Below are 25,581 nucleotides of genomic sequence, written 5' to 3'. Positions count from 1 at the left end.
CTTACCAGTCAAATCTTAATAATATTTATGTTCGAACACCACTCTATCCCCTCCAATCATAACTTTTAAGTCATGCAACAAACTAACTATGCTAAAGCAAAAGATATAGTATAACTCCTTAATATAACAAGATATTTATAAGCTGATAGTTAGATTATATGCTTATGTTTTATATATCACATTTTTCAATTAGTTGTACAATTGCATATATGATAAAAACGTACTTTTCTTTATACTCCGTATAAGAAATATTTGCCTTGATCACGATTCCCCTTTCCGACCGACGCACGGTGGGAACACTTCTTGTCGGCTTTTGTTTCATGTGTGCATCATATCTCAATTTGTCTCGAAAAAAAAAAAAAAAGTAATATTAATGTTAGTGTTGATTGGTTCCTATTAATTATTTTCTTATTTGAACTAGTTTATTTGGTTGTAATTATAGGGTTGTCTTTTATCGCTGTATAATTCATTAATTCTTATATAAAAGCTTATTTGTGGAATTTGAAGTACAATTATTTAGCAAAAGCATGCATATATGCCTATAATTTTGAATGAAACGTACAGGCTGTGATGAGTGTCGGCAAGATCTTTATCCCACGTGGTTAATATATATGACGTACACTTTTGATTGTATTATTATTCTGAAAATCTGGATCCGTATATCTCATATCAAATCAGAAATTGTAGAATATTTTTTGTTTTTTTTTTTCCTTCATATTTATTGGATTGTGTGGTTTATAAAAGTCAAACCTTTGATCTTACTATTAGTTTGCATATTAATTGTGTAAAATTATTATGTTAAATTATAAAATATTTTAAATATAAGTGAAACGATACACTTATTTAAGGGGTGTATTCAATCATGACTTTTGTAGATTTTTAAAAACTTTTAAAATGATAGATTTTAATAAACTTTTATTGACTTTCATAGAGTCGTTCAAATTTTATAAAACTTTATAAGACTTTATAAAAATCTATATAAAAAAACATTCATAATCTTTTATAAACTTTTTTTATTTTAAAAAGTCTACAAAATTAAAGTCATTAAAATTCTAAATTGAATACATCCTTACAAACTTTCAATGATTTTGATTCTTATCATTTATAATTTTCTTACAAAACATGTTATAATATATCATAAAATTCTTCGTTCTTATTATATATAATATAGTTCTTCACCCACATCAACATTATTGTTTTTATCCATAGTAATATAGTATGGTGAGACTTATATGCTAATTGCATATATAGTTTTAATAAGCATAAAAAAAAAAAAAAAAAAAAAAAACTATTTCATAAGAAATTCATGACACTATTGAACACTAAAATTTATAGTCATAGAATTGTTCAAATAAAATATTTAAAAAAATTTAATTACAAGTTGCATAAAATTTTAAAAAAATTAAAAATTATAATATCAATAATATATATAAAAAATTATACTTGATATACGGCTAGGCATCAAATAAAGAGCTATTATTTGCAATAGCAATTTGAGACTGCAAACAATAACAATGTGCTACTGTTTGCAGCGCCAAATTGCTGTTGTGAACAGTAGTTCGCTATTCATAGTAGCTTGTGTGTGTGTGTGTGTGTGTGTGTGTGTGTGTATTATGAATATAAACATAAAACGAATACAAACCAAAATATACAAGTATTTATATGAATATAATGAAACATATAGTAAAATTTGACGGTGATAGATGAAAAAATTACTTTGTTCATGTATTTAGGGAGAAAAAGTTCTTAGAGAAAGTTTAGAAGTTAGGGAAAAAAGTTCGTAGAGAAAGTTTAGAAGTTATGTATAAAAAGTTTGTAGAAAAAAAAAAACAAAATATACAAGTAATAATGAAGTAAAAATAATATTATTTCAAATTTTTAGAGGAAGATTGTAAATTTTAGGAGAGAGAAAACGTTTGTAGAGTTTAGGTATGAAGAAAATATACGATAATGAAGAAAAAAGAATTTATTGAATTTAGGTATGGTTTATAAAGTTCAAATAGGGAGAAAAAAATAGAGTTTAAATAGAGAGAGAAAACCTTCACAGGGCGTTTGGTTGGAGGGATTTTAAATTCCCTTCCCACTTAATTCCCACCTAATTCCAAAGGCCATTAAATTTCGTAGTTTGGTTGGAGGGAATTGCAATTCCCTCATTTTCATGGAATTAAAATCCCATGTCCCCCCCCCCCCCCCCCCCCCCCTGGTATTTTAATTCCTGGGATTTTAGGAAGAAAAAAAATACTGATGAGACAAAATTACCCTTCTCTTTTTAACCTAAAATGAATGTCTAATCTTTCCTTTTAACAACAATAATGGGCATTTTGGACTTTATACTACTTATTCCCTTTCAATTTCCATGTATACCAAACATTGGAATTGAAACTCTCAGTAATTCTATTCCTATCAACCAAACACTGGAATTTAAATTCCCACTTTATTCCCAGTAATTCAACTCCCATAGAATTACAATTCCTTTCCCACATAATTCCCCCCTTCCAACCAAACGCCCTGTCAGAGTTGGTAGAAATAAAATTTTGAAATCTTGGCGTTGAGGGTTGGATTTCAACTATTTATATTTGAGAAGAAAAAGTCTACAAAAGTTCTAAAATTAAAAAGTCTTCACAAATTCATAACTTTTTGAATACCACATGACTTTTAAAGACTCTTTAAAAGTCTTAATCGATCGAATACCACCCGACTTTTAAAGACTCTTCAAAAATCTTGATTGAATACCGTCTGACTTTTAAAGACTCCCTAAAAATTTGAATTGAATACTTCCAAAATTTTAAAGTTCATAAAAGTCTTTAAAAGTTTATTCAACACCTTCTTCAGAAGGTGTGACTGTATATCTTGCCTCAAAAGGGCCCCCGGGAGGCCAGTCGAAGGCCCCTGTAGAGGAATAGCTTTATCCCAGCGAATAGAAGATGCTCAGCTCCGCAAAACATAGGGATTAGCACACTTTTGGGAAGAACATAGAATAGTAGAAGATCCAGCATGCAGAACATGACGATCATTAGAAATTCCATACTTGCAAACCCCTAGGATGAGATGTAGGCCCCTTGTTTTTGGCAGGAAGAGTTCCAACCTTTGTTGCCCCTCAGTAGGGTGAGTCTACTTAGTTGGCCGAAGTGACAATAGTCACATTGAACCCTCGAATATGTTCGAAGATCTTGAAATGATCTTCCAGTTCTTGGGAGAATTCAGCAAAACTCAGTTCTCTTTGACTAGAGGAGAATGAATTCATGTCTAAAGCATGTCTCTGGGAGAAAGTCCCGGTACTCATTCCTTGAAATGAGGGAGAATAAGGTGTGTAGCCGCTGTTATGTTAGGAAACCCCCTAAATAAAGAAGTTTTAAGATATTGTAAAGAAGTTTTAAGATATTGTAAAGTGTTGTGTTACGTTTTAAATTTTTAATAAAGAAAAACTTACTACTTGAGCATGTTGTACGTACGTGCATGTTACTCCTATTTAGTTGTCAAATTAAAAGTTAAATGTGACAAATTAATATTAGTTGTTCTTGACTTATGTTAAAATTAGTTTAATAAATGAGTCGCGTTTGATCGAGAAAAGTCATTCAACTGTGCTCATTTTGCATCCCGCGCATGAGATAGAGTCTTTACACTATCTTATTCAAACTTTTAAAAAAGTGAAATTGTATATATACTAGTATAAACCCATATCCATTTTTAATGTGAGACAAATGCTACTTAAAAGTCTTCTCAACTCAAATATGTACACTTTGAGAATCAATTTCTCAATTACTCGGTATTCATTTTGAGTGTATAATATATTAAACTAAACACCTTACTTAACCCAAATTCACTTTAACCCAATACAAATTAGAAGCGGACCTCATCCACTGAAAATTATACCACAACATAATCACTTTAAATGTCAATTTAAGTCAATTTTTCCAACATATAAGATAATATATTATTACATAATTATTGACGTTGTAAATTTGTTCAATGCAAAATAAATAATCATAAACCGTAAAAGCAATACAACAAAACTAATACTATATAAATCTATAATATATAAGGAGTATACATACACACACAAACACACATATACTTGAACCCATGACAAGTATTATTTTTCTCTACTCGATCCCATTCAAAACCTAATTAGTCACTACTCGATAACGTGTCTTATTAAAATTCAGGAGAGTTGAGTATCCTAAAATGCCTAACCTAACCCATTATATTATATTGCTCTTGAGTCCATTAGCTAGGGTAAAATTCAAATATATATATTAAGTTGAGACGCTCTTGATGTTAGTTGCTAGTTGAAGTCACTCTCATAAAATAAAAATTTGTATAAGAATAATATTATATTCCAACATGGGCTGCTTCAATCTGAAAAGGAGTGGTTATCAGAAAGTGAGAGGCGGGAGAAGGAACAAAGTTAGTTGGTTTGGAAGCAAACAGTTAACCAATAGCATGATGACAGTTGAAAGCTAAGGATCAAAGTATACTATAGTGTAGATATTTGTATTTGGCTATTTGCATTACACGTTTCTTGTTTACTTGTGGTTTAAATTATTTTTATTTTTAAACTTTAAAAAAATCAATTCATCATGATCATTTCATGCTTAATTTATCAAACTCCAATTTTAAGATCATTATATGGCCAGCTGTTTGACTTGATTAAATAACCAATATAATTATTTGATTAATTAGCCTGTTGTAACAACTTATTGTTTCAAAACGCTAAAATTCAAAGTAACTTTTTTTGATTAATTTTGTGAGAAAGTCATTTTACATGTAATCAGCTATCAACTAACAGTCAATTTACCAAACATCTTTCTACAATCAGTTAATGCATGCTATCGACTAATTAAACTCACTAACCTAATCAACTAATAGCTATCAGCTAACAACTATTTACCAAATATCCCAATATTTGGAACGGGTAACCGACATCATTTGCTGATAGCAAGGAATGAAAACTTTTAATTTGTCTACTCAAATATATATAATGGAAGCAAAGCAAGGTGGACAAGAAGGTTGATCCCACCACCACTGCCCACTTTCTAAAAACAAAACGGAAAACTACAAACGACAAATATAAAAAAAAAAAGGGGAAACATTCCAATTAAGTATGGTGTAGTATCAAGAAAGAATCTGTGTTCATGTTTCGTCAACTTCAACTATCAACTCTTGCTGGCCACACAATATAATGTCTCTTAGCTTTTAGCTTTTCTTCTCTAGACTAGAAACTTAACCTTTCAATTTGTACTTGAGTAATTAATTATGAATTTGAGAAAATAAAATATTCATATCACACTTAATTACGTGAAAACTCTCTTTTTTGGTGCTATTAATAATTGATTAAGAAAACAGTAAATGTCTTTGCAATCGGTTGATGACACGTACTGATCTTATGTAACGCTTGCATCGTGCCTAGTAATAACACACTTATAGTATACTAATTCTCTAATTGACATGCCGTTGTACATATGTTTTTTTTTTTAAATCAAAATATCTATTTTCATCTTCCGAATGACAAAAATAACATTTTAGAAGGTTACACTTTAGTGCTTAAAATATAACTAAAGAACAAAAACAATTACTTTGTTAATTAATTAAGAAACATTTGTAATGATATGTTAATTAAGAATTAAAGCTACACTTACCTTATTAGTTAATGGCTAAAATTATAATTTTTACAAGATAGAATGTAAGTTGATGTTGTATGTGATTGATTGTTGGTTTGATTATAAACATGAAAGTTTGTTTTGTGTGGGCTTGATTACTTTAATGCTTAAATGTTTTATTGTACAGAGAGATTATGGATATAAATTGATGGTCAAGGGTCTTAGGAGTAAATTATTTTGTGGATCATAACAAAAAATACATTTTTAATATATTAAAAGTAATGTAAGGTTCTTGCTACGGACGTTGGCGATGTTGTTGTATGTCATGTTCGAAGGTCAGCGAATCACGTTGCTCACTAGCTAGCGAGGGCGATTGTTTCATCCTCTGTCCTTGGTGTGTGGGACATTATCCCACCAAGTTGCATTTCAGGTTTGTTATGATGAATGAAGTTGTTTGGTTTTTCAAAAAAAAAAAAAAAAAAAAAAAAAAAAACATTATTTATGTACTGAATGTATATTATACAAAATAATATATTTTTTTAAATACAATGCACATTTTTAATATACTAAAAGTACATTTTTTATGTACTGAATATACATTATTTAATAGTATGGTCCATACAATTGTCTAGGCCATAACGCACACAATAATGCTTGGCCATACAAATTAAATACTGGATTTTATTTTGATTTGGTTTTATGTTCTCCCCCTTTACAAATTCTTCATCAATATCATTGTGTCTTGCATCATATCAAAATCAACCCATTGTTCACTTATGCCATTAAATATACTAATAATAGTGGTCATACTGGTGACCCACATAGTGACTTCATTACCTTTTTCATGTCAATGTTTTTATTTTTTATTTTTATTGCATTTTCATCCCTGAATTATTCCCTTTTAAAATTTTGGTTCTTATTTGTCAATTTAACAAATGAAAATTTGGTAATTCAATTATTCATCACAATATTTCACATTTAGTTCCCTTATTAAATAATTCACTAATTGAGGGGCTAAATGTGATATTGTAGATAATTGAGGGTCTAAATTTGTTTAAATTGATAGATACTAACCAAATTGTCAAAAGAGAAACAATTTAGCGATCAAAATACGTTTGTCTTTCGTTTTTTCACTTTTTCCATTTTGTATATATCTCAAATTGTCAAAAGAGAAACAATTCAAGTTCCATTGTTTGGTAAATAGGAATAAAATTGCTGGGAATTGAAAGGAAAAAAGTTAGTAAAGACTAAAATACCCTTATATTATTGTATAATACTCCGTAATAATGATAATAATAATAAAATGGCAAAACCATAATTTACTGTAGAATTGCAATTCCGCAAGCTGTGGAAGTGCAATTCCTAACGAGACCTTAGGAATTACAATTCCCTTCAACCAAACACCCCAATACTGCTTTTGAATTTTGAGATATGAAAAGGCTTAGCCAACCAACCCAAAAAACACCAACTCAAACTACAGTAATAAAGTATACACTTCTACACTATTCAAAGTTCAAACTTAAGTGCAGAAGAAATCAAGTTTAATTATGAACAATTAATTAGATCTTGAATGGGAAAGCTTTAATAAATCTAATTTGGCATGATGTCAAATAATGACCATTTATTTCTCTTAATTGATTGACTACTTCACCATTTTTTATTATATTGTTGGGAAAATGACACTTTTTCCCCCTAAGTTATATCATTATAGCACTTTTTCCCCCTCAATTATTTATGTAAGCACATTAGCCCCCTCAATTATTTTAAAAGTGGTGGTTTTTCCCCCTGATATATTAAATTGACATTTCTACCCTTAAAGTAAACATTTTATTTATTTTACTTCTCCAACAAATCATTGCGTATATGTAGCAATGACCACGGTTCGGTTCATACTGAACCGGACACTATAACAATCGAATTAAAAGTTTTCGGTTATGATTCAGATCTAGAACCAAATATTTGAATTTCAATTTATTAAATTTATGAATAAAAAAAACTGGATCCTGAATCGTGAACCGACGGTTCCAGATCCGGTTCGCGATTTTGAACCGTTTTTATTTTAAAATTTTATTTTTTATTTTAAAATAGTCTAAATTCAATAATAAATGTATTTTATTTTTTCAGTTCGGAACATGAACCGGCCATTCCGATTCGCGATTTTAATAAACTCTAAATATCGTGTTTTGATTCTAAATTGTAATTGGAATATTTTGGTTTGGTTGCTATAGTATTTGTTTGGTTTGAACCAAATTATAGTAATAATTTGTTGGAGAAGAAAAATAAATGAAATATTTATTTTAAATATTTAGTTTAAGGGTAAATATGTCCATTTAACATTTCAGGGGGGAAAAGAGCCACTTAAATAATTGAGGGGGAAAAAATGCTATAAGTATACAACTCAGGGGTAAAAAGCGCCACTTTCCCTATATTGTTTAAATATGAAATAAAGACATTACTATGAATACATTTGATGTTTTGTTCGGACATTGGTATCATAATAAAAAAAAATACAATTAATCAAATATCTAGTGATTAATTGAGTGTTTAATAAAAATAGTGTGATTATTTAGTAGTAAACTAGAATTATGAGAGAAAATATGGCATTTATATGCGGTGTAGAGGATGATACAAACAAAAGTAGCATAAGAAGAAATTATGTGGCAATGACTTATTCGAAGAGGATTTTATTCCCATTGTTTACTTTTAAAATTTTGAAAACAACACCATATAGGCACATAACCATCATGACTTTTGATTTTGATAGAAACTTCCAAAAATATAGTGAACCAAACAACCTCATAATGTGTTAGCGAACCCAAACACTATGGTTATATCGAAGTGGAGATTTTAACTTAATAGATCACTCTATAATTAATGTGTAACGAATCATCCATGATTACTTTAAATTGTATGAATATTTGATCTTATGTGCCATTCGTTTTCTCTCTAGGACGTGAAATCTTCTGGTTATATCGTTCTGATTGAAGATATATGACAAAAATTAGTGAATTTTAGAAATAAAATGTAGATGAGACTCAAAATGTTTTTCAAAAAGGAAAAAAGAAAGAAAAGCAATCATAGCTCAAAAAGTAGCCAAAAGGAAACAAAACGAGTATGATCTATAAAGTCTTAAAAAAATAAAAATAAAATAAAAAAGAAATTAGGAGTGGAAAGAAAATGTATTAATGAATTATTACCAAGTATGAAGTAAATGAATTTTAAATGCATTTAAAAATCGCCACAAAAAAAATTAAAAAAAAATAGTAATTTTATTCACTCTTTCTAAAAATGTTCTCTTAATTTCACATTCTGACATGACATTATCTAATTGGATACTTTAGTATTTGATTACAAATAGGTGTCAATTTATGAGCAGCCAATTAATATAAGCCATATCAAAAGAAAACATACTTTAGAGAGTAAAAATAAACATTTTCTAAAACATATATATATATATATATATATATATATATATATATATATATTAAACCCTACAAAAGCTCATTTATTTGTGGAACCCATCCATTTACTATCATAGACCTAAATTTTGACACTCCACCATGCACTAAATTTGGACCAAACATTGATAACTTTTAGTACCGATAAGCTAAGTTTTGTATTGTGTTTTAAAATAATTTTTTAACCCAATATTTTGGAATGGGAAAATGAGATTTTTTCTCAGAGTTATATGTTTATAGTATTTTTTTGCCTGAATTATTCATGCATTCATATTTGTCCCCTCAATTATTATAAAAGTGATATTTTTTCCCCTAATATATTAAATGAACATTTCTACCTTTAAAATAATATTTTATTTATTTTTCTTCTTCAACAAATTATTGTTTATACGTAGGGATGATCACGGTTCGGTTCGAACTGAACCGGACACTATAGCAATCAAATCAAAATTTTTTGATTATGATTCAGAACCAGAACCCAATATTTGGGTTTCCATTTATTAAAATCGTGAACTGAAAAAAAAAAATGAATCCTGAACTGTGAAACGGAGGTTCAAATTGGAACAATTACTAGCATTAACTTAAAATTAGAATTATAATATTTGCAAATAGTGTATGTTCTTTTTCGCATTTATTCTGATTTTCACATATAAGTATATATAATCACAATTTGATTTTAATTTTAAACCGTCGGTTCACAATTTCGGATCCAATTTGAACTGCTAGTTCAAGCTTTCTTTTAAATTTTGGGTGTAGTGTCAAATAGCACCATGAACCAATATCGAAATGTCATGCCGCACCCTGACCTTTCATAAGTGCTGATTCGATGCACAAACTATTTTTTTTTTCCATCTAGAACTTTTCATAAGTTACCCGGTAAACCTGATGACATGGAACCAGTAATATATGATGTGGCATTATTAATTTTAATTAAAAATAAATGATAGAGTCCAGCATTTTAATTTTTTTCTAAAAAAAAAAAAAAAATTGACAGCACCACCGTGACCTTCGCCTCTCTCATCACTTTTGCTCTCTTTCTCTCTCCTGTGTTCCCTTTCGGCGAAGCAAGCAGCCAAGCAGGCATCGATGATGGCCAACTCCCCTCCCTTCTCATGTTTTTCTCTTCATCTTCGCCTCCTCTTCCTCGTTAATGGCAGCACGGTGCTATCAGCAAGCAGATCGGCGACTTCTTGCTTCCTCTAGTCCAGCGTGAACAGATCCGGCAATAGCAGTGTGGCAATTTCGGTTCGCGATTTTAATTAACTCTAAATATCGAGTTCCAGTTCTAAATTGTCATCATAACATTTCTGTTTAGTTGCTATAGTGTCTGCTCCGTTTGAACCAAATCGTAGTTATAATTTGTTGGAGAAGAAAAATAAATGAAATTGTTTTAGTGGTCAATCTTACAAGGAAACCAGGTATAATGATTGATCAACTATGTCAATAAACTGTTTTATCAAACACTAATTTTAATTATTTGTCAGGATCAAACAATTAAAATTTATCAAATAATCAAATCAATTAAAAGATGACAGGTGGTCAACCATTTTCAAACACAACTAAATCTCATCAAATTAACCTAGCTCGATCATCATTCGTACTAATCCAACTCTCATTGATTAATGATTAGTGAATGCCAATATAGAAACCATAAAATGCATGCTTCTTTAGGTTTTAAATGATTATTGATGATGAGCTATCTCTTCTTTTAAATGATTGCCCATTCAGACTATCAGTTGATTTGCATGAGGCTGGAGAATTTTTTCCCGAATTATTCTTATATTAGCTGTGTTTTTTGCGATTACCTTATTCTTAAATGACATTTAGTTGATTTGTTGTTCCATTTTATCTCTAGATCAACGAATACATTGACACACGCTTTAGTTAGAACTACGGCGTCTCAATCTGGTCCTCGTACTTGGTTTTTTTCTTATCTTGCTTGTATTGAACATTTAACCTAATTAATATATTCACTTTTTTGGCCTTCAAAAAAAACAAACAAACGAATATGGGCTAGACTAATTATGGCAGCTCCATTTGAGACATAGGGCGTGGTTTTGGGCTATACTTGTTAAAATTGCCATAAACCACCCATGAGGAGTACTTTCAGTTCATTTGTTGCATTAAAATTTAAAAGTTTAGAATAATTTTACCTATAAAATTTTAATTTCAATAATATAAAGGTCCTGTTTGATAAATGACTGTTAGCTGATAATTGTTAGTTGTTAGCTAATTGAGTTAATTAGAAGATATAACCAATTGATAACATTAGCTGATTGTAAAAAGGTGTTTGGTAAATTAGATGTTAGCTGTTTGGTATAATTTCTTTTCTCAAAAAGCTAACTGAAAAAGTTGTTTTGAATAGCTTTCTGAATTTTAGCATTTTGGAGTTACAAAAAGCTAATTAACCAAATACTTATATTGATTTTTTAATCAAATCAAATAACTAATAGTGGTCAAATAAGCCAAAATTGGCCTATATACCAACTATTTTACCAAACAGGGCCAAAGTTACATTCAAACTTGCATAGAAAAGGACAACAATAACACTCGCAATAGAAGAACCACAATAGTGGTATTTGCTCAGTTTTTGAAGACAACATAGCTTATGTGGGGGGAAAGGGATATGAGAGAGAAGATTTGGGGGCTGCCTGCAAGAGATTAGTTTTTTGTGGATCCCGAAAGAGAGAGAGAAAGTAGAGAAAAGAGGCGCAGTGCTGCACGTTTTGCGCACATACAAAGCCAGGGGCCACACCAGCTGGCGCGTTAATTGGTTTGTTTTTTTTTTTTTCTTTTTACATCAAACTTGCTTTTTATTTTTTATTTTTCCTCTTTCTCTTTCTTCTCTCTCCCTACTCTCTCTCCTAATTAACACCTCAAAAACTACAAAAAAAAAAAAAAAAAAAAATTACTCCTATTGAGGTTGCCTTTAGAATCTAAAACTTTTCAAATAAGTAAAAGATTTTTTTTAGAAGAGTAAGCAAATTGCCAACTCATGCCAAAAACTTGTTTATGTGTATCATAAATAAACAAGTTTGAGCATCATTTTAAAGTTCATTTGATAAACAAACTGAACTTAAAGATACATTGCATAACTCATTTATGGTCACAACATACAAACATCCTCACCTTGCATAACTCATTTATGGTCACAACATATATACAAACATCCTCTTTTAAATGTTAGCAAATGAGTTTAGGATTTCCATTATCATCCCTAGCTAATAGTCTTTTTATATAGAGAATCAGGTTAACCCTTATCTCTAAGTAGGACAAACATTCTCCACCTAAAAGAGCATCCTCAATAGGCATAGATTTTGAGGAGTTTTTACATGTGTGACTAGGAAAAAGAAGATGAGGAAAGAAAAAAAGGAAGGAAAAAAAAAAAAAGCAAAACAAATTTTTTTTTTAAAAAAAAAAAAAGAAAGAAAGAAAAGTGTCAGATTAACGCAGCCAGCTGGGCGCTCCTAGTGCGCAAAACACGCACCAGGGAGAATGTCCACTTATTTGGTAGGGACCACATATCTAACAAAAAACGAAATCTAAACAAAGATAAAAAAAAAAAAAAAAAAAAAAAAAAAAAAAAAAAAAAAAAAAAAAAAACTAAAAACTCTTTCTTCTACATAAGATTATCACATGCAAAAACCTCCCTAAATACTACTATTGTGGTTGCCCTAGGTAAGACATACATTTCCTGCAATGGTTAGAGATAAGGTTTGTCCCCCCTCTACTAACTACTGTCAATGCATATTTCTATTGTCATTCTCTACATCTAATTTATGTTGAATGCATAGGCTTTAATATTGTATACATAAATACTTATATCTAAATGTCACAACCTCAAACATACGAGTGTTCAAGTTAAAATAGATTTAGTGACTCAAAATATGTCTTATTGGAGCAATTATATATATGAAACAATAGATTAATCTTAAGGGATAGTTTTAATCAATGTATAGTAGTTAGCATGAAATGACAACCTTAAATCTACAAGTTCTACTATGTATACACCTAAATTCTACAAACTCACTTTTACTTCTTGATGTGACAAATAATGATAGCCTATTTTCATCATGTGAGTCCCCAGAAAAGTGTTCACATAAAAAATTTCAGAGGAGTAAAAGTTGGTAGTAGAAAATGAGAGTACACATAGGGTGTGTTTAGTTCGCACAAGAGAATCCGAATCGGAATGAAAATCAAATAATTGGTAATGGTAATAGGTTTTAGTAAAAGTATTTTGCATGTTTGGTACTAGGGTGGAATTGAAATTATTACCAATATTGATATTTGGTTATATATGACCCTATAATGGGAATAAAAGTTTTTAAAATACAAAAATAAAAAATTAAAGCAATTGATACTTAATATAATGACATCAAAAGTATCAATATAAAAAAAAATCAAAATAAAAATCTAAAAACAGTAATCCAAACTTAAAATCTCTATTTAACTCACTTTAACTTCCTGATGTGGCAAATAATGATAGGTTATTTTCATCATGTGTGTCCCCAGAAAAGTGTTCACATCAAGAATTTCGGACTAGGGGTAGAAGTTGAGAGTATACATTGGGTGTGTTTGGTTCGCACAAGAGAATCGGAATCTGAATGGAATCAAATATTTGGTAATGATAATGAGTTTTGGTAAAAATATTTTACATGTTTGGTAGTAGGGTGGAATTGAAATGATTACCAATATTGATATTTAGTTATATATGACACTCTATAACGAGAATAAAGGTTTTTAAAAATACAAAAATAAAAAATTAAGGCAATTGATCCTAATATTATGACATCCAACATTATCCAAACTTAAAAAAAAAAAAAAAAAAAAAAAAAAAAAAAAAAAAAAAAAAAGTCATAACAAAAATCTAAAAAGCACTAATCCAAACTTAAAAATCATATTATCAATGAGATGAAATGATACCGTTTTTAATTAGAGAATGTGATTTCTAATTGAAGAGTTAATCAAATTCCTTAACTGTGTTTTAAAAAATTATCAACTAAACACTTACTATTCTTTTGATTTGTAAACCCATGAATCAAACAACCCATAGAATTTTCCTAAATCTACTAACAAATAGATTTAGATTACTGAGTTAGAATCAGGCAAGTAGGAAATCAGCCACCTGAAGAAAGGGCAAAACATAAAAACAAACCCCTGACAAATACTCCATTTGGCAAAAAAACAGAACACAAGAGATATAGGACAGACTCTAATCCAAACTCAAGAACAAGTTCAGCAAACTTGGAATCTGATATATATCCATTTTCATTGAAAAGAGCAGATGATATATATGCCATTACATGACACTACCTTCTTAAATTTGGTTGTCTTTCATATGCAGAAAAAGGGGAATCAATCCTTAAACATACACACAAAAAAAAAAAAAAAAAAAAAAGTACAAGGCAAACAAAGTGCAGAGAATGATGACAAGAAACATTGCCAAGAAGTATGTAACAGATAACCACAGTGCCATAAAGAAACATTCTCAAGACGTATGCAATAGAGAGCCCCTTGATCATCAAACAAATTCGATACGAGTTTTAGAACAAATTCATAACATAGCTCAGACCCTTGACAGCTGACTACAAACTGACACTAATATCAAAGGATTATCATAGGAGGAGTGACCTTTTTAGAGTTATGGATTGAGAAAGCTAAACTGGGAATCACTGGCAGCCACCATGAGTTGCAGTCCATTTCGCTCCACACGCATAGCAAAACTCCGAGCCACACCTGAATTAACCATTCAAAGATTAGGGGAAAACACATAATCAATGGTAACTACTAAACCTTCAAATTCCTAAGAACAGAACAAGAAAATGTTTTAAATTATCAGAAATGAAGTGACCTGCAAGACATATGTAAGCAGCCCTGAGTCTTTTCCACATAGAATCTGCAAAAAGGGCATCTTCTCCAGTTCTTCTCTTTAGCAAGTTCTCTCACCATGAGATCCTCTCTCCCTCTTTCATCCTCATTCAGCCTCTGAAACTCCTCACACCCCACCCCAGAGTGCCACGGCACATGGCACACAGCACAGAACAATCTATGGCAGAAAGGGCACTCCGACTCGGTAATTATCATTCCACCGCCGCCGTCGTTCACCATCATCGCCGAACAGTCTCTGTAAGGGCAGTAGAATTTCTCCGACGCCGGAATTAGGGATTCGCATAAAACCTCGTCCCACCTAGTTAACACATCGCTAGGAACAATCGCCTTGCAGGAATCAAATTCAAGAAAACTCCTGCAATTCAGGCCTGGACAGGTGACGACGTGAATGCTGTCTTGAATCTTCGTCGCCACGTGCTTGCTAATGCAAGATGTGCAGAAGACATGGCTGCAGCTCTCCAGCCTGAACATCTCCTCGCTCTCTTTCCTCTCCGCGCAAATCTCGCAGAACAGTTGCGAAGATTCGCCCTTTTCTCCTCCTCCTCCCTCCACAACCTCCATGGCTCCCGTCGACATTCTCTCGACCTCCATGATCACCAACGGCGGCTCCGGCGTGACGGCGTTGGGGTTGGCGATCAAGGAAGACAGTATAGTCTCCTGGAACTGCAACTCTTCGGCGTACTTATCGTCGGAAATTGGAGGAGAATCGTGATCGCTAACACTCTCGTCATCCAACATCAGCGAAAAGTAATAATCGTCGCAAGAGAGATCAAGCGTCGCTGCTGATTCTTGGACTGCCACAGATGCCATGTTATTGAAAGCTGCAGTTCTTCACTAAAATGGAGGAATTAATAAAACCCTGATTGCGATACACAGAAAATGGGACCACAAGTCCCTAGCTTTATGGGTAGCTTGATTGCCAAGGACTCGGCTCTCATTGGAACGTGGAAGTCCGAAGTCTTTGCGAGTCTCCCATTTTTTGAGCTCTTTCATTTCCACGTTCTACAAATAAAAACCCCTTCGTCTCCCAAAATGTTAAATTTCCAACTTGAACACCTCAAACCCTGGCCCACCCGGACACCTCAGACCCTGGCACGGTCACATCATGGCCCGACATAGCTTATTTTGGAGTTTATAGCTTATTTTAAGCTACTAATAAACTATAAGCTCTGTTTGGTAATGTTCCCAAAATAAGCTTCTAGCTTAAAATAAAAGTTTATTTTGAAACGCGTTTTTCAAAATAAGCTCCTAGCTTTCTAATTTTTTTTCATCTTTATCCTTATTATTTTAAAGAAATGACATAATTTACCCTTCCCAATTAAAACCATTTTCTCTTCTCCTTTATCCGCAACTTTCACTGCAATTATTATTATTATTATTATTATTATTATTATTATATGAGATTTGCAACAATATTGCTACTTCATTATGAGATGTTAGATCATGATTATGCTAATAGTTTTATATCAAAATGTTAATTTTTTTTAAAAACAAAATATTAAATTTTAATATGTAAACAAACTAATTTAAATTTTATGAAGATGTCATTTTTAATCTTTTTACATTTATCAGCTTATCAAAAAGCTAATTTTACCAAACACTTTCAATCATAACAGCTCTTCAGTTTTTAGCTTCGAGCTTATAGCTTTTCAGCATCCAGCTCCTAGCTTATAGCTTTTCAGCTAGGTTTGCCAAACAGAGCCATTCAAAAAGATATAAATCATGATGACTCAATGACTCAGCATACATAACCAAATATCGATGCGCACAAGAGATCTGTCCACTTTAAGCATAATCCTCATTGAATTAAAACCCCTTCTCAATAGAAGAAATGACTAACAAAATGTGTATCAAGTGTCTTATAGGTCTCATTTTTGAATTGCCAATAAAACAAAATTATCAATTCATTTGCAACATAAATCCATTTTCAATGATAGAATTCATTCGGTTTAAAATAAGTTTGAGATTTATATTTTGTGACAAATTTAATTAAATCTTTTAAATTTGGTATCATATTTGAAATATTGGTACAATTTTAACAAAATCTTTTAAATTTGGTATCGTATTCGAAATATTGGAACAATTTTAACAAAATCTTTCAAATTTGTAAAGTTTATATAAAATTTGGAACATTGGTTACTTTTGATAATTTTAGCTACTTATGTTACTCAATTTAAAATAAAAATTTTAAAAATATCAAATTCAAATTCAACCTCAACCTCAACCTCAAATCCTTAACTTCTTCTCCCAACCTCAAATCCTTAACTTGGCGTGTGTATTAGTAGAACTACTAAAGTGGGCCAACGTGGAGGAGCCCACCAAAGATACCATGGCAAATTATGTTGTGGACATTGTGGGCATGAGTTTAAAACGATGTCGTTTTCTCGGCATTTTAGTTAAAAAAATTGATTTTGTCTCGTCGTTAACGGCGTTATTCGTTTGTGAAATTATGAATGTACAATTATGACATTATGAACACAGAGCTCTGACATTATGAACTTATAATTATGAACATATAGCTCTAAAATTATGAACATAGAGCTCTAAAATTGTGAACATAGAGCTTCGAAAATTATGAATGTACAGTTACGAAATTATGAATGTACAGTTATGGAATTATGAACGCAAAGCTTTGACATTATGAACTTACAATTATGAACATATAGTGATAAAATTATGAACATAGAGCTCAAAAATTGTGAACATAGAGTTTCGAAAATTATGAATTTACAGTTATGAAATTATGAATGTACAGTTATGGAATTATGAACACAGAGCTCTGACATTATGAACTTACAATTATGAACATATAGTGATAAAATTATGAACATATGCTCCTATAACAAAGCGGTCTGAAATTAAAAAAAAAAAAATGGTGAAAGATAACGGTGCCACTAACGGTACCGTTACCGTGTCCACAATGTATGATGGACACGGGTCCATAGCATAACGATTGAGATACCATGGTCAAATATTTATTTTACATCGTGGATCCTAGTTCAAAATAACTTTTGATTATGGGTCTGCAGTTTATATATTTTGTACTTACTGTTAATAGTTTATTTGCCTGTAAATAAATTGAATGCACATATCATGTTAACTACAGACACATAAAATGGTAATTACAGATACATGAATGATAACTGTATGTATTTAATATGTTAACTGCAGACACATAATATGTTACAAAACGATATTCATATTATGTGTTTGTAGTTAATATATTTTGGCATTTTGCACATTCAGTTAATAAATTATGTGTCTACTGCAATTAACATAATATTTGTTTGTACTTAATATATTATATGTTTATAGGTATATAATCTGTTAACTACATATACATAATATGTTAACTGCAGACACATAATTTGAATGTCATTTTGGACCAAGGTCCACAATGAAGATGGACCATAATCCATGGTATAATTTGTCCTTTTTAAGCCACTCCTAATTAATTCAATGAGGGTGTGTTTGGTTCAAAAAATTTCATATTACTTTTGATTATGTTAGATTACCTTGAAATATTTTCAAAAAAGTATGCAATGTTTGTTTGCTTGAGATTCCAATAATATATTGTTGAAAGTTTGGTTGATAAGTATCCTTTATTCCAATATAAGTATTTTATTTTAATACCTTCAACCATTTAAACTAGTACATATTCTCAAAGTAGACAATGTTTGTTTGGTTGAGATCCCAGTAATATATTATTGAAAGTTTGGTTGATAAGTAATTTTTTTTTTTATATTCCAATTTAAGTATTTTACTTTAATACATTCAACCAGTTAAGTTAGACCCTAAACTATTGTTCATTGACATGCTTCAATTAATATTTTGATATTGACTGAACATTATATTTGCAATTTATAAGAAATTTTTATTTTAAGAATTCATGAGAAAATTTTCTATTTATTGGGCCTCTTTGCATTTAAAAGATTTCTAATAAATTGTTTCATAAAAAAAATATTTGAATACATTTTTAAACTCATTTTATAACACAATCATTACATATTAAATAATATGAAATAAATAAATAATATTTTTAAAATCAAAGTTCAATTAGTTGGTGTTGTATATAAAGAAACATATATGGGTTAAAGGGTAAAATAAGGAAATATACTTGTTAATATCATATTAACTAAGAGTCGGTTTGAAAACATAAAAAAATATTTTTTGGAAAATCATTTCTAGAAAAATGATTCATTTTTTAAAAATATTTTAAGTTTTTAGTGTTTGGTTAAAGGTTAGAAAACTACATGATATCTTTTTTTTTTTTTTTTTGACTAAAAGTTAAAAAATTATATATTTTATTATTCGATTCATTTTCCTAAAATGAACAGAGTATTTGTAATAATAATAATAATAATAATAATAATAATAATAATAATAATAATAATAATAATAATAATAATAATAATAATAATAATAATAATAATAATAATAATAATAATAAGTGGTGGTGGTGGTTGAAAATCATTTTATAAACTAAAGAGTTACTTACAAATTTTGAAAATCTTAATCTCTTTACAAAATAAAGAGCATATTTAAAAATTTTGAAAATCATTTTATAAAACTAAGGATACTTAAAGTTTTTGAAAATAAATAAAGAGAATATTTGAAAGTTTTGAAAATCATTTTATAACTAATGAGAATACTTTGAAAATTTTAAAAATTATTTTATACATACTTGAAAATTTCGAAAATCATTTTATAAATTAAAGAGAGTGCTTGAAAATTTTGAAAATCATTTAATAACTATGAGAGTACTTCAAAATTTTTAAAATTATTTTATAAACAAAAGAGAATAATTAAAAAAAATTTAAAATTATTTTATAAACTAAACAGAATACTTGAAAATTTTCAAAATCATTTTACACACTAAAGAGAATACATTAAAATTTTGAAAATTATTTTATAAAAGAATATTTAAAAATTTTGAAAATCATTATATAACTAAAGAAAGTACTTTGAAAATTTTGAAAATTATTTTATACACTAAAGAGAATACTTGAAAGTTTTAAAAATCATTTTATAAACTAAGAATCGTACTTGGAAATTTTTAAAATCATTTTATAACTAAAAAAATGCTTGAAAAATTTTCAAATCCTTTTATAAACTAAAGAGAATACTTAAAATTTTTCAAAATTATTTTATAGAACTAAAGATTCTTGAAAATTTTGAAAATAATTTTATAACCTAAATAGATTATTTGACAAATTTTGAAAATCATTTTGTAACTAAATAGAGTACTTGAAATTTTTGAAAATCATTTTATAACTAAAGAGAGTAATTAAAAATTTTTAAAATCCTTTTATAAATTAAAGAGAATATTTGAAAATTATATTATAAACTAAAGAGAGTACTTGAAAATTTTGAAAATCTTTTTATACCTAAAGAGAGTACTTGAAAATTTTAAAAATCATTTTATAACTAAAAAGAGTACATGAAAATTTTTCAAATCCATTTATAAACTAAAGAGACTACTTACAAATTTTGAAAATCTTAATCTCTTTATAAAATAAAGACCATACTCAAAAAGTATAAAAATTATTTTATCAAACTAAAAATACTTAAAAATTTGTCAAGCACCTTGTGTTCAAATATTACATTTATAGCTCCCCTTGAAGTAAGGTCACAGGGTCGAACTCTAGTGGTGGAGTCAAATATTATTCAAAAGAGAATACTTGAAAATTTTGAAAATCAAGGAGAGTACTTGAAATTTTTAAAATCCTTTTATAAGTTAAAGAGAATATTTGAAAAATTTTAAAATTATTGTATAAACAAAAGAAAATAATTGAAAATTGTGAAAATCATTTTATACACTACCGCGAATACTTGAAAATTTCAAAAATTATTTTAAAAACTAAATAGAATATTTGAAAATCATTTTATAAATTAAAAAGGTACTTGAAAATCATTTTATGAACTAAAGAGAATGCTTGAAATTTTTAAAAATCATTTTATAACTAAAAAGAGTACTTAAAAAATTTTTAAAATCCTAATATAAACAAAAGAGCATACATAAAAATTTTGAAAATCATTTTACATCTAAAGAGAGTACTTATAATATTTTAAAATTATTATATATATATATATATATATATATATATATATATATATATATATATATATATATGACGTTACTTAAAAATGTTCAAAATAATTTTAAAAACTAAAGAGAATACTTAAAATTTTTTAAAATCATTTTATAAATTAAATAGAATATTTTTAGAAGTTTGAAAATCATTTTATAAACTAAAAGGAGTACTTGAAAATTTTGGAAATTATTTTACGAACTAAAGATAAACTTTTTTTTTTTTTTTTTTTTGTGAGTACAACTAAAGAGAAACTTTAAAAATTTTGAAAATTATTTTATAAGCAAAAGAGAATACTTAAAAAGATTTTTAAAATTATTTTATAAACTGAAGAAAATACTTGAAAATCATATACATTAAAGAGAACACAAAAGTTATAATTGATCATAATGTTCTTCTGATTTTTGTTAGACTTCTTAGTGTTGCCCATGGACGGAGCTAGCCTGGGGGCAGTGGGGGCAGCTGCCCCCACTCACCCCATCCCACTCCTTTATATATATGTATGTATATATATATACATATATAGCATTAAATGTTATATAAAATTTATATTTATGTTTAATGTACTAATTGTTTGAGTAGTTTAGTTGGTTGGACTCTAAGTTTGATTTTAATAAAAAGTATATGGTCATAGGTTCAAAACTCATTAACAAGACTTGTTTATTTTATCTCTTTCATTCCTTTCTAAGATAAATTAAATATTTTTTTAGTCTACTTTTATAAATCATTTAATTAATGTAGTACACAAGTTTATATTATACTTCATATAAATTTATTCGAATTAATTTACAAGTTGATCTACTTCATTAGCCTACTTCATTGTATTCAAATTAATTTAGAAAAACTTAAAATTGATCTAACTAAAAAAAATTAAATTTAAAAGTATTTATAAAATATAGTGTTATTCAAAAAATTTTATTTAATGGATTATGTTTCATATTTTGTTATAAATATTTTCACATTTTCACCCCACACAAGTATATTTTTGGCTCTGACTCTAACTATCGTGTAATCTATAAAAATATTCTATTGTAATTTATAAAGTATTTTATAATTTAACCTTATTATGCCAGTTTGATATTTTGTGATTGACATTTCTATCGCCATTTAAATTTCGCCCCCACTCAATTAATTTTCTGGCTCCGTCCCTGTTGCCGGTGAATAATAATGGATACGCAAAATGAAATTTAATTTATAAAATTAATTCCAACCACCATTTTGGTGCGAAACCAAAATAATAATGGATTTAATTTATTAAAAAAAAAAATCAATCACCCCAAACTTGGTATGAAACATGGGTTATAGCACTTCGAGTACTTATACGAAAGTGTTTGGCAAAAATTTATATTCGTGCCCACGTACATGAGTAATCCTTGTGCGCAAGAAAAAACTTCTATAGCTATGCTATACAATTCAACATATTTTTAAAAGACTCTTGTATATATAATGATGCAAACCCACTTCCCAAACCAATGTGGGACAAGTGCTTTTACAAAGTCTTTCCACCTTCATTTTCCAACTCAAATGTGTTTACTTTGAAAATCAATTTCCAATTTATCCCATTATCTGTTTTGAGCATACAATATATCAATCTCTTTGTCTCACTGCGAAGAACTCGAATCCACTTTGACCGGATTCAAACTGAAAGCGAACCCCACATATATTTGTACCACAAAATAGCCACTTTCTATGTCATTTTATGCTAAAAATTTCAACACTTAGTTCTCCAAGTGATGATGTTCGCCAACAAGCCAGGTATATGAAGTTGTATCTAAAATCTTAGAAACGAAGCAGCTTGCTTCGTTTCTGAGATCTCTGAGTGATGAAGCTTGTTGTTTTGTCTCCAAGATCCCAGAGACGAAGCTTGTTGTTTTATTTTCGAGATCTTAGAGAGGAACTCGTCTTAATATTGAGATGAAAAAATATACGCCTGTCAAGTGGGGAGAGTAGAGTTCGAACCCAGGTACCATTGTTGAAATACAAGTCAATTCATCATTGCCGTATATTTTTTCAACCGTTTTTTAACCGGGGTACTATCATTTTTTGTATGTAATGTCCAACCCGTAACGTTGTTTCACAAAAGTACCACTCATATTTTTCAACTTTCTTTTTCAAAAGTATAATCGCATCTTTTATATATATATATATATATATATATATATATATATATATATATATATATATATAAATTACATTTCAAACTTTCTTAACATTAATATAAAAAAACATGGATATTGAATCAAATAATTGAGAATGTTTTTCAATCGATCGCTCGTAATGTTATTTCGTTAATTCGGACCAATGAAAAAATATAAAACCATACGAATGAAAACAAAAACAAAAAAAAATCATTTGTCAATTGCATTGCAAATACGGAAAGCCAAAACAAAAATAATGCTACAATAGAACTGCTTCCAAAAGTACTTGTTATGGTCTTGGATAACAAGGCTTTCAAAAGTATGTGATTTTTTATTTTGTCATAATTTAAAATTCGGTCAGTTTTGGAATCCAATTCAAAAAAGAGTCTCCGGCGAGGGTGATTCAATTATCCGAATCAGTTTGATTCAGTTTTGGTTTCGACTTCGGTTTATAGCTAGAATCTCAATCCGAATGGTTTTGGTTTGATTTTTATATCTAATCTAAAAATTAATAAGTGTGAATGAAAGTTATATTTTTCAATTATATTCATTTTTTTTGTTACTTTTTAAATATATCATACTATAAGAATTGAATTATACAATATTTTTGTCAAAAATACCTTTTCGTGTATTAGGCTGGTTCAATATTACATTTCAAAGGTGAACCCAATTAACCCCCAGCGATTATCAGTAGCTATTTCCAGTGAGCTTCGTCAATCCCACAAAAAGACAACTCTTTATAACAAATAAATATAGCCCGCCATTTCGAACTCGATGTTATGGGAGGGTATTCCCCCTTCCTTTATTTCGGCTTTGATTGATTAATATATCCAGCAGTTTACTTTCAAAAAAAAAATATAACCCGCCATTTATTGGGTCTTTCCTATATTTGAGCTTTAAATTTTCCAGCCCATAAAAAAACCTACATAGACAGTTGGAAGTTGGGACATTTGGCCGGCGGATTAATCCGATTTCATCGCCACCGCTTCTCTGACCACGAATTCTCGGCCGGCAAATACAATGGAAGAAGATATCTTCGACTCATCTTTGAATCTAGAGGACACGCATTACAAGCAAGGATACTCTGATGGTTACGCCGACGGTCTAGCCTCCGGCGTAGAGGAAGGCCGCCAGGTGGGTCTCAAAACCGGGTTTGAAGTCGGATTTGAATTGGGCTTCTACAGAGGCTGTATCGACGCCTGGTTCTCCGCGATTCGCCTTGATCCTACTTGTTTCTCGCCTCGAGTGCAGAAAAACATCGTGCAGATGGATGAATTGCTCCGGAAGTACCCTATATCCGACCCGGAAAACGAGTCTGTTACTGATATCATGGACTCTTTGAGGATGAAGTTCCGAGCTATCTGTGCCACACTGAACGTGAAGTTGGAGTATGAGGGTTACCCTAGGGCTTCTGGTTTTGAGAATACTGGATTTTGAGGGTACAATTTGTGCTTCTAAATCATTTTGTAGTTTAGTGCTTGTCTTTCTAGTTGAATAGTTATAGTTTTCAAACAGAACTACTTTGTACTCTCTTTATCAATTTAAGAATATTAGTTATTGCTTGTTCTGAAAATTGAATGACATTCAGCATCTGAACACTGTTACATGTTTGTCGATGGTGAGTTATTAGATAATCAATGGCGTATATAGCTGCACATGTGTACTTGAATTACAGTTTAGTGATGTTTATATTATTACGAAGACGTGTCTGATTGTGTAAAAATTGTAAGTTGGTTGCCATGGGACATTTCTAGGCTCAGAGAAGGACTTCTTACCACAAGGATAGGTTCAGTTTTCATAATTGTTCTGTGTTCTAATCTTACTATGTTTATAATATGATGAGGTGAATATTCTTGGATGGGAAGCATTTTCTTATACTTCTATTTCTGTGAAATCTCTTCATGTTACAGACAGAATAATTCGCTATCTTCATATATCTCTTGTCATTATTTCAAGATTTCAACTGGCAATAGTAGAGGTTTCACTGGTTCAAGAAAAATTATTGTCCTTGATTTGATAGCTGCTGTCTCTATTTTTCTAGTTGTGTGATTGTACATCAATTCATCAAAGGAGCTGCTTGATATATACTATACCTAGCATCCTGGATATCTATTCCTAGTAGCATGTATAATGCAAAAGTTTGGATAAAATTTGTATATTTCTTTGTTGTCTTCGTTCTTCGGTTTCCAAAACTAAAACCTACCTCGATTGACTGTTTTTGTAACTATATGCTCAATGGTTGGCAAAACTAAAGACCTCTTAAAATATGCTAATCCCATTTTGTTGGTTCTATTGCTCTTTTCCTGTTTCTGCAGGTCTCAAGCCTAAAGCTGTAGCTTTATTTGCGATGGAAATGATAATTTTGAAGACCCGGGGTGCTTGATTTGGATTGACATGATTACAA

The 25,581-nt window shown here is 29.7% G+C and overlaps 2 protein-coding genes and 2 long non-coding RNA genes across 4 annotated transcripts in view; 2 read left to right on the top strand and 2 right to left on the bottom strand.

Annotated features, from left to right (window-relative positions):
• LOC109165266 overlaps window positions 1-9,314 on the top strand; it is a 14,259-nt gene extending 4,945 nt beyond the window's left edge. Inside the window, exons 2-3 of the long non-coding RNA XR_002051517.1 lie at window positions 8,551-8,553; window positions 9,299-9,314. This is a non-coding gene — a long non-coding RNA (uncharacterized LOC109165266). The remainder of the gene's footprint in view (window positions 1-8,550; window positions 8,554-9,298) is intronic.
• Window positions 1-25,484, bottom strand: part of LOC109165268 — a 25,901-nt gene extending 417 nt beyond the window's left edge. Inside the window, exons 1-4 of the long non-coding RNA XR_002051519.1 lie at window positions 24,621-25,484; window positions 6,714-6,719; window positions 2,596-2,602; window positions 88-91 (exon numbers count right to left, since the gene is read on the bottom strand). This is a non-coding gene — a long non-coding RNA (uncharacterized LOC109165268). The remainder of the gene's footprint in view (window positions 1-87; window positions 92-2,595; window positions 2,603-6,713; window positions 6,720-24,620) is intronic.
• Window positions 14,513-15,943, bottom strand: LOC109165261 (ATP-dependent RNA helicase DEAH12, chloroplastic-like). The gene is made up of 2 exons (XM_019313948.1): window positions 14,910-15,943; window positions 14,513-14,794 (listed from the first exon to the last, which is right to left on the bottom strand). Exons 1-2 carry the CDS (start codon window positions 15,755-15,757, stop codon window positions 14,728-14,730), a joined length of 915 nt encoding a protein of 304 aa, XP_019169493.1. The 5' UTR covers window positions 15,758-15,943; the 3' UTR covers window positions 14,513-14,727.
• Window positions 24,080-25,581, top strand: LOC109165263 (oral cancer-overexpressed protein 1 homolog). The gene is made up of 2 exons (XM_019313951.1): window positions 24,080-24,616; window positions 25,493-25,581. Exon 1 carries the CDS (start codon window positions 24,198-24,200, stop codon window positions 24,612-24,614), a length of 417 nt encoding a protein of 138 aa, XP_019169496.1. The 5' UTR covers window positions 24,080-24,197; the 3' UTR covers window positions 24,615-24,616; window positions 25,493-25,581.

This window comes from Ipomoea nil, unplaced genomic scaffold (assembly GCF_001879475.1).
Source record: "Ipomoea nil cultivar Tokyo-kokei standard unplaced genomic scaffold, Asagao_1.1 scaffold3069, whole genome shotgun sequence".
Classification (NCBI taxonomy): domain Eukaryota; kingdom Viridiplantae; phylum Streptophyta; class Magnoliopsida; order Solanales; family Convolvulaceae; genus Ipomoea; species Ipomoea nil.
This window is presented reverse-complemented; position numbering and strand designations above follow the sequence as displayed.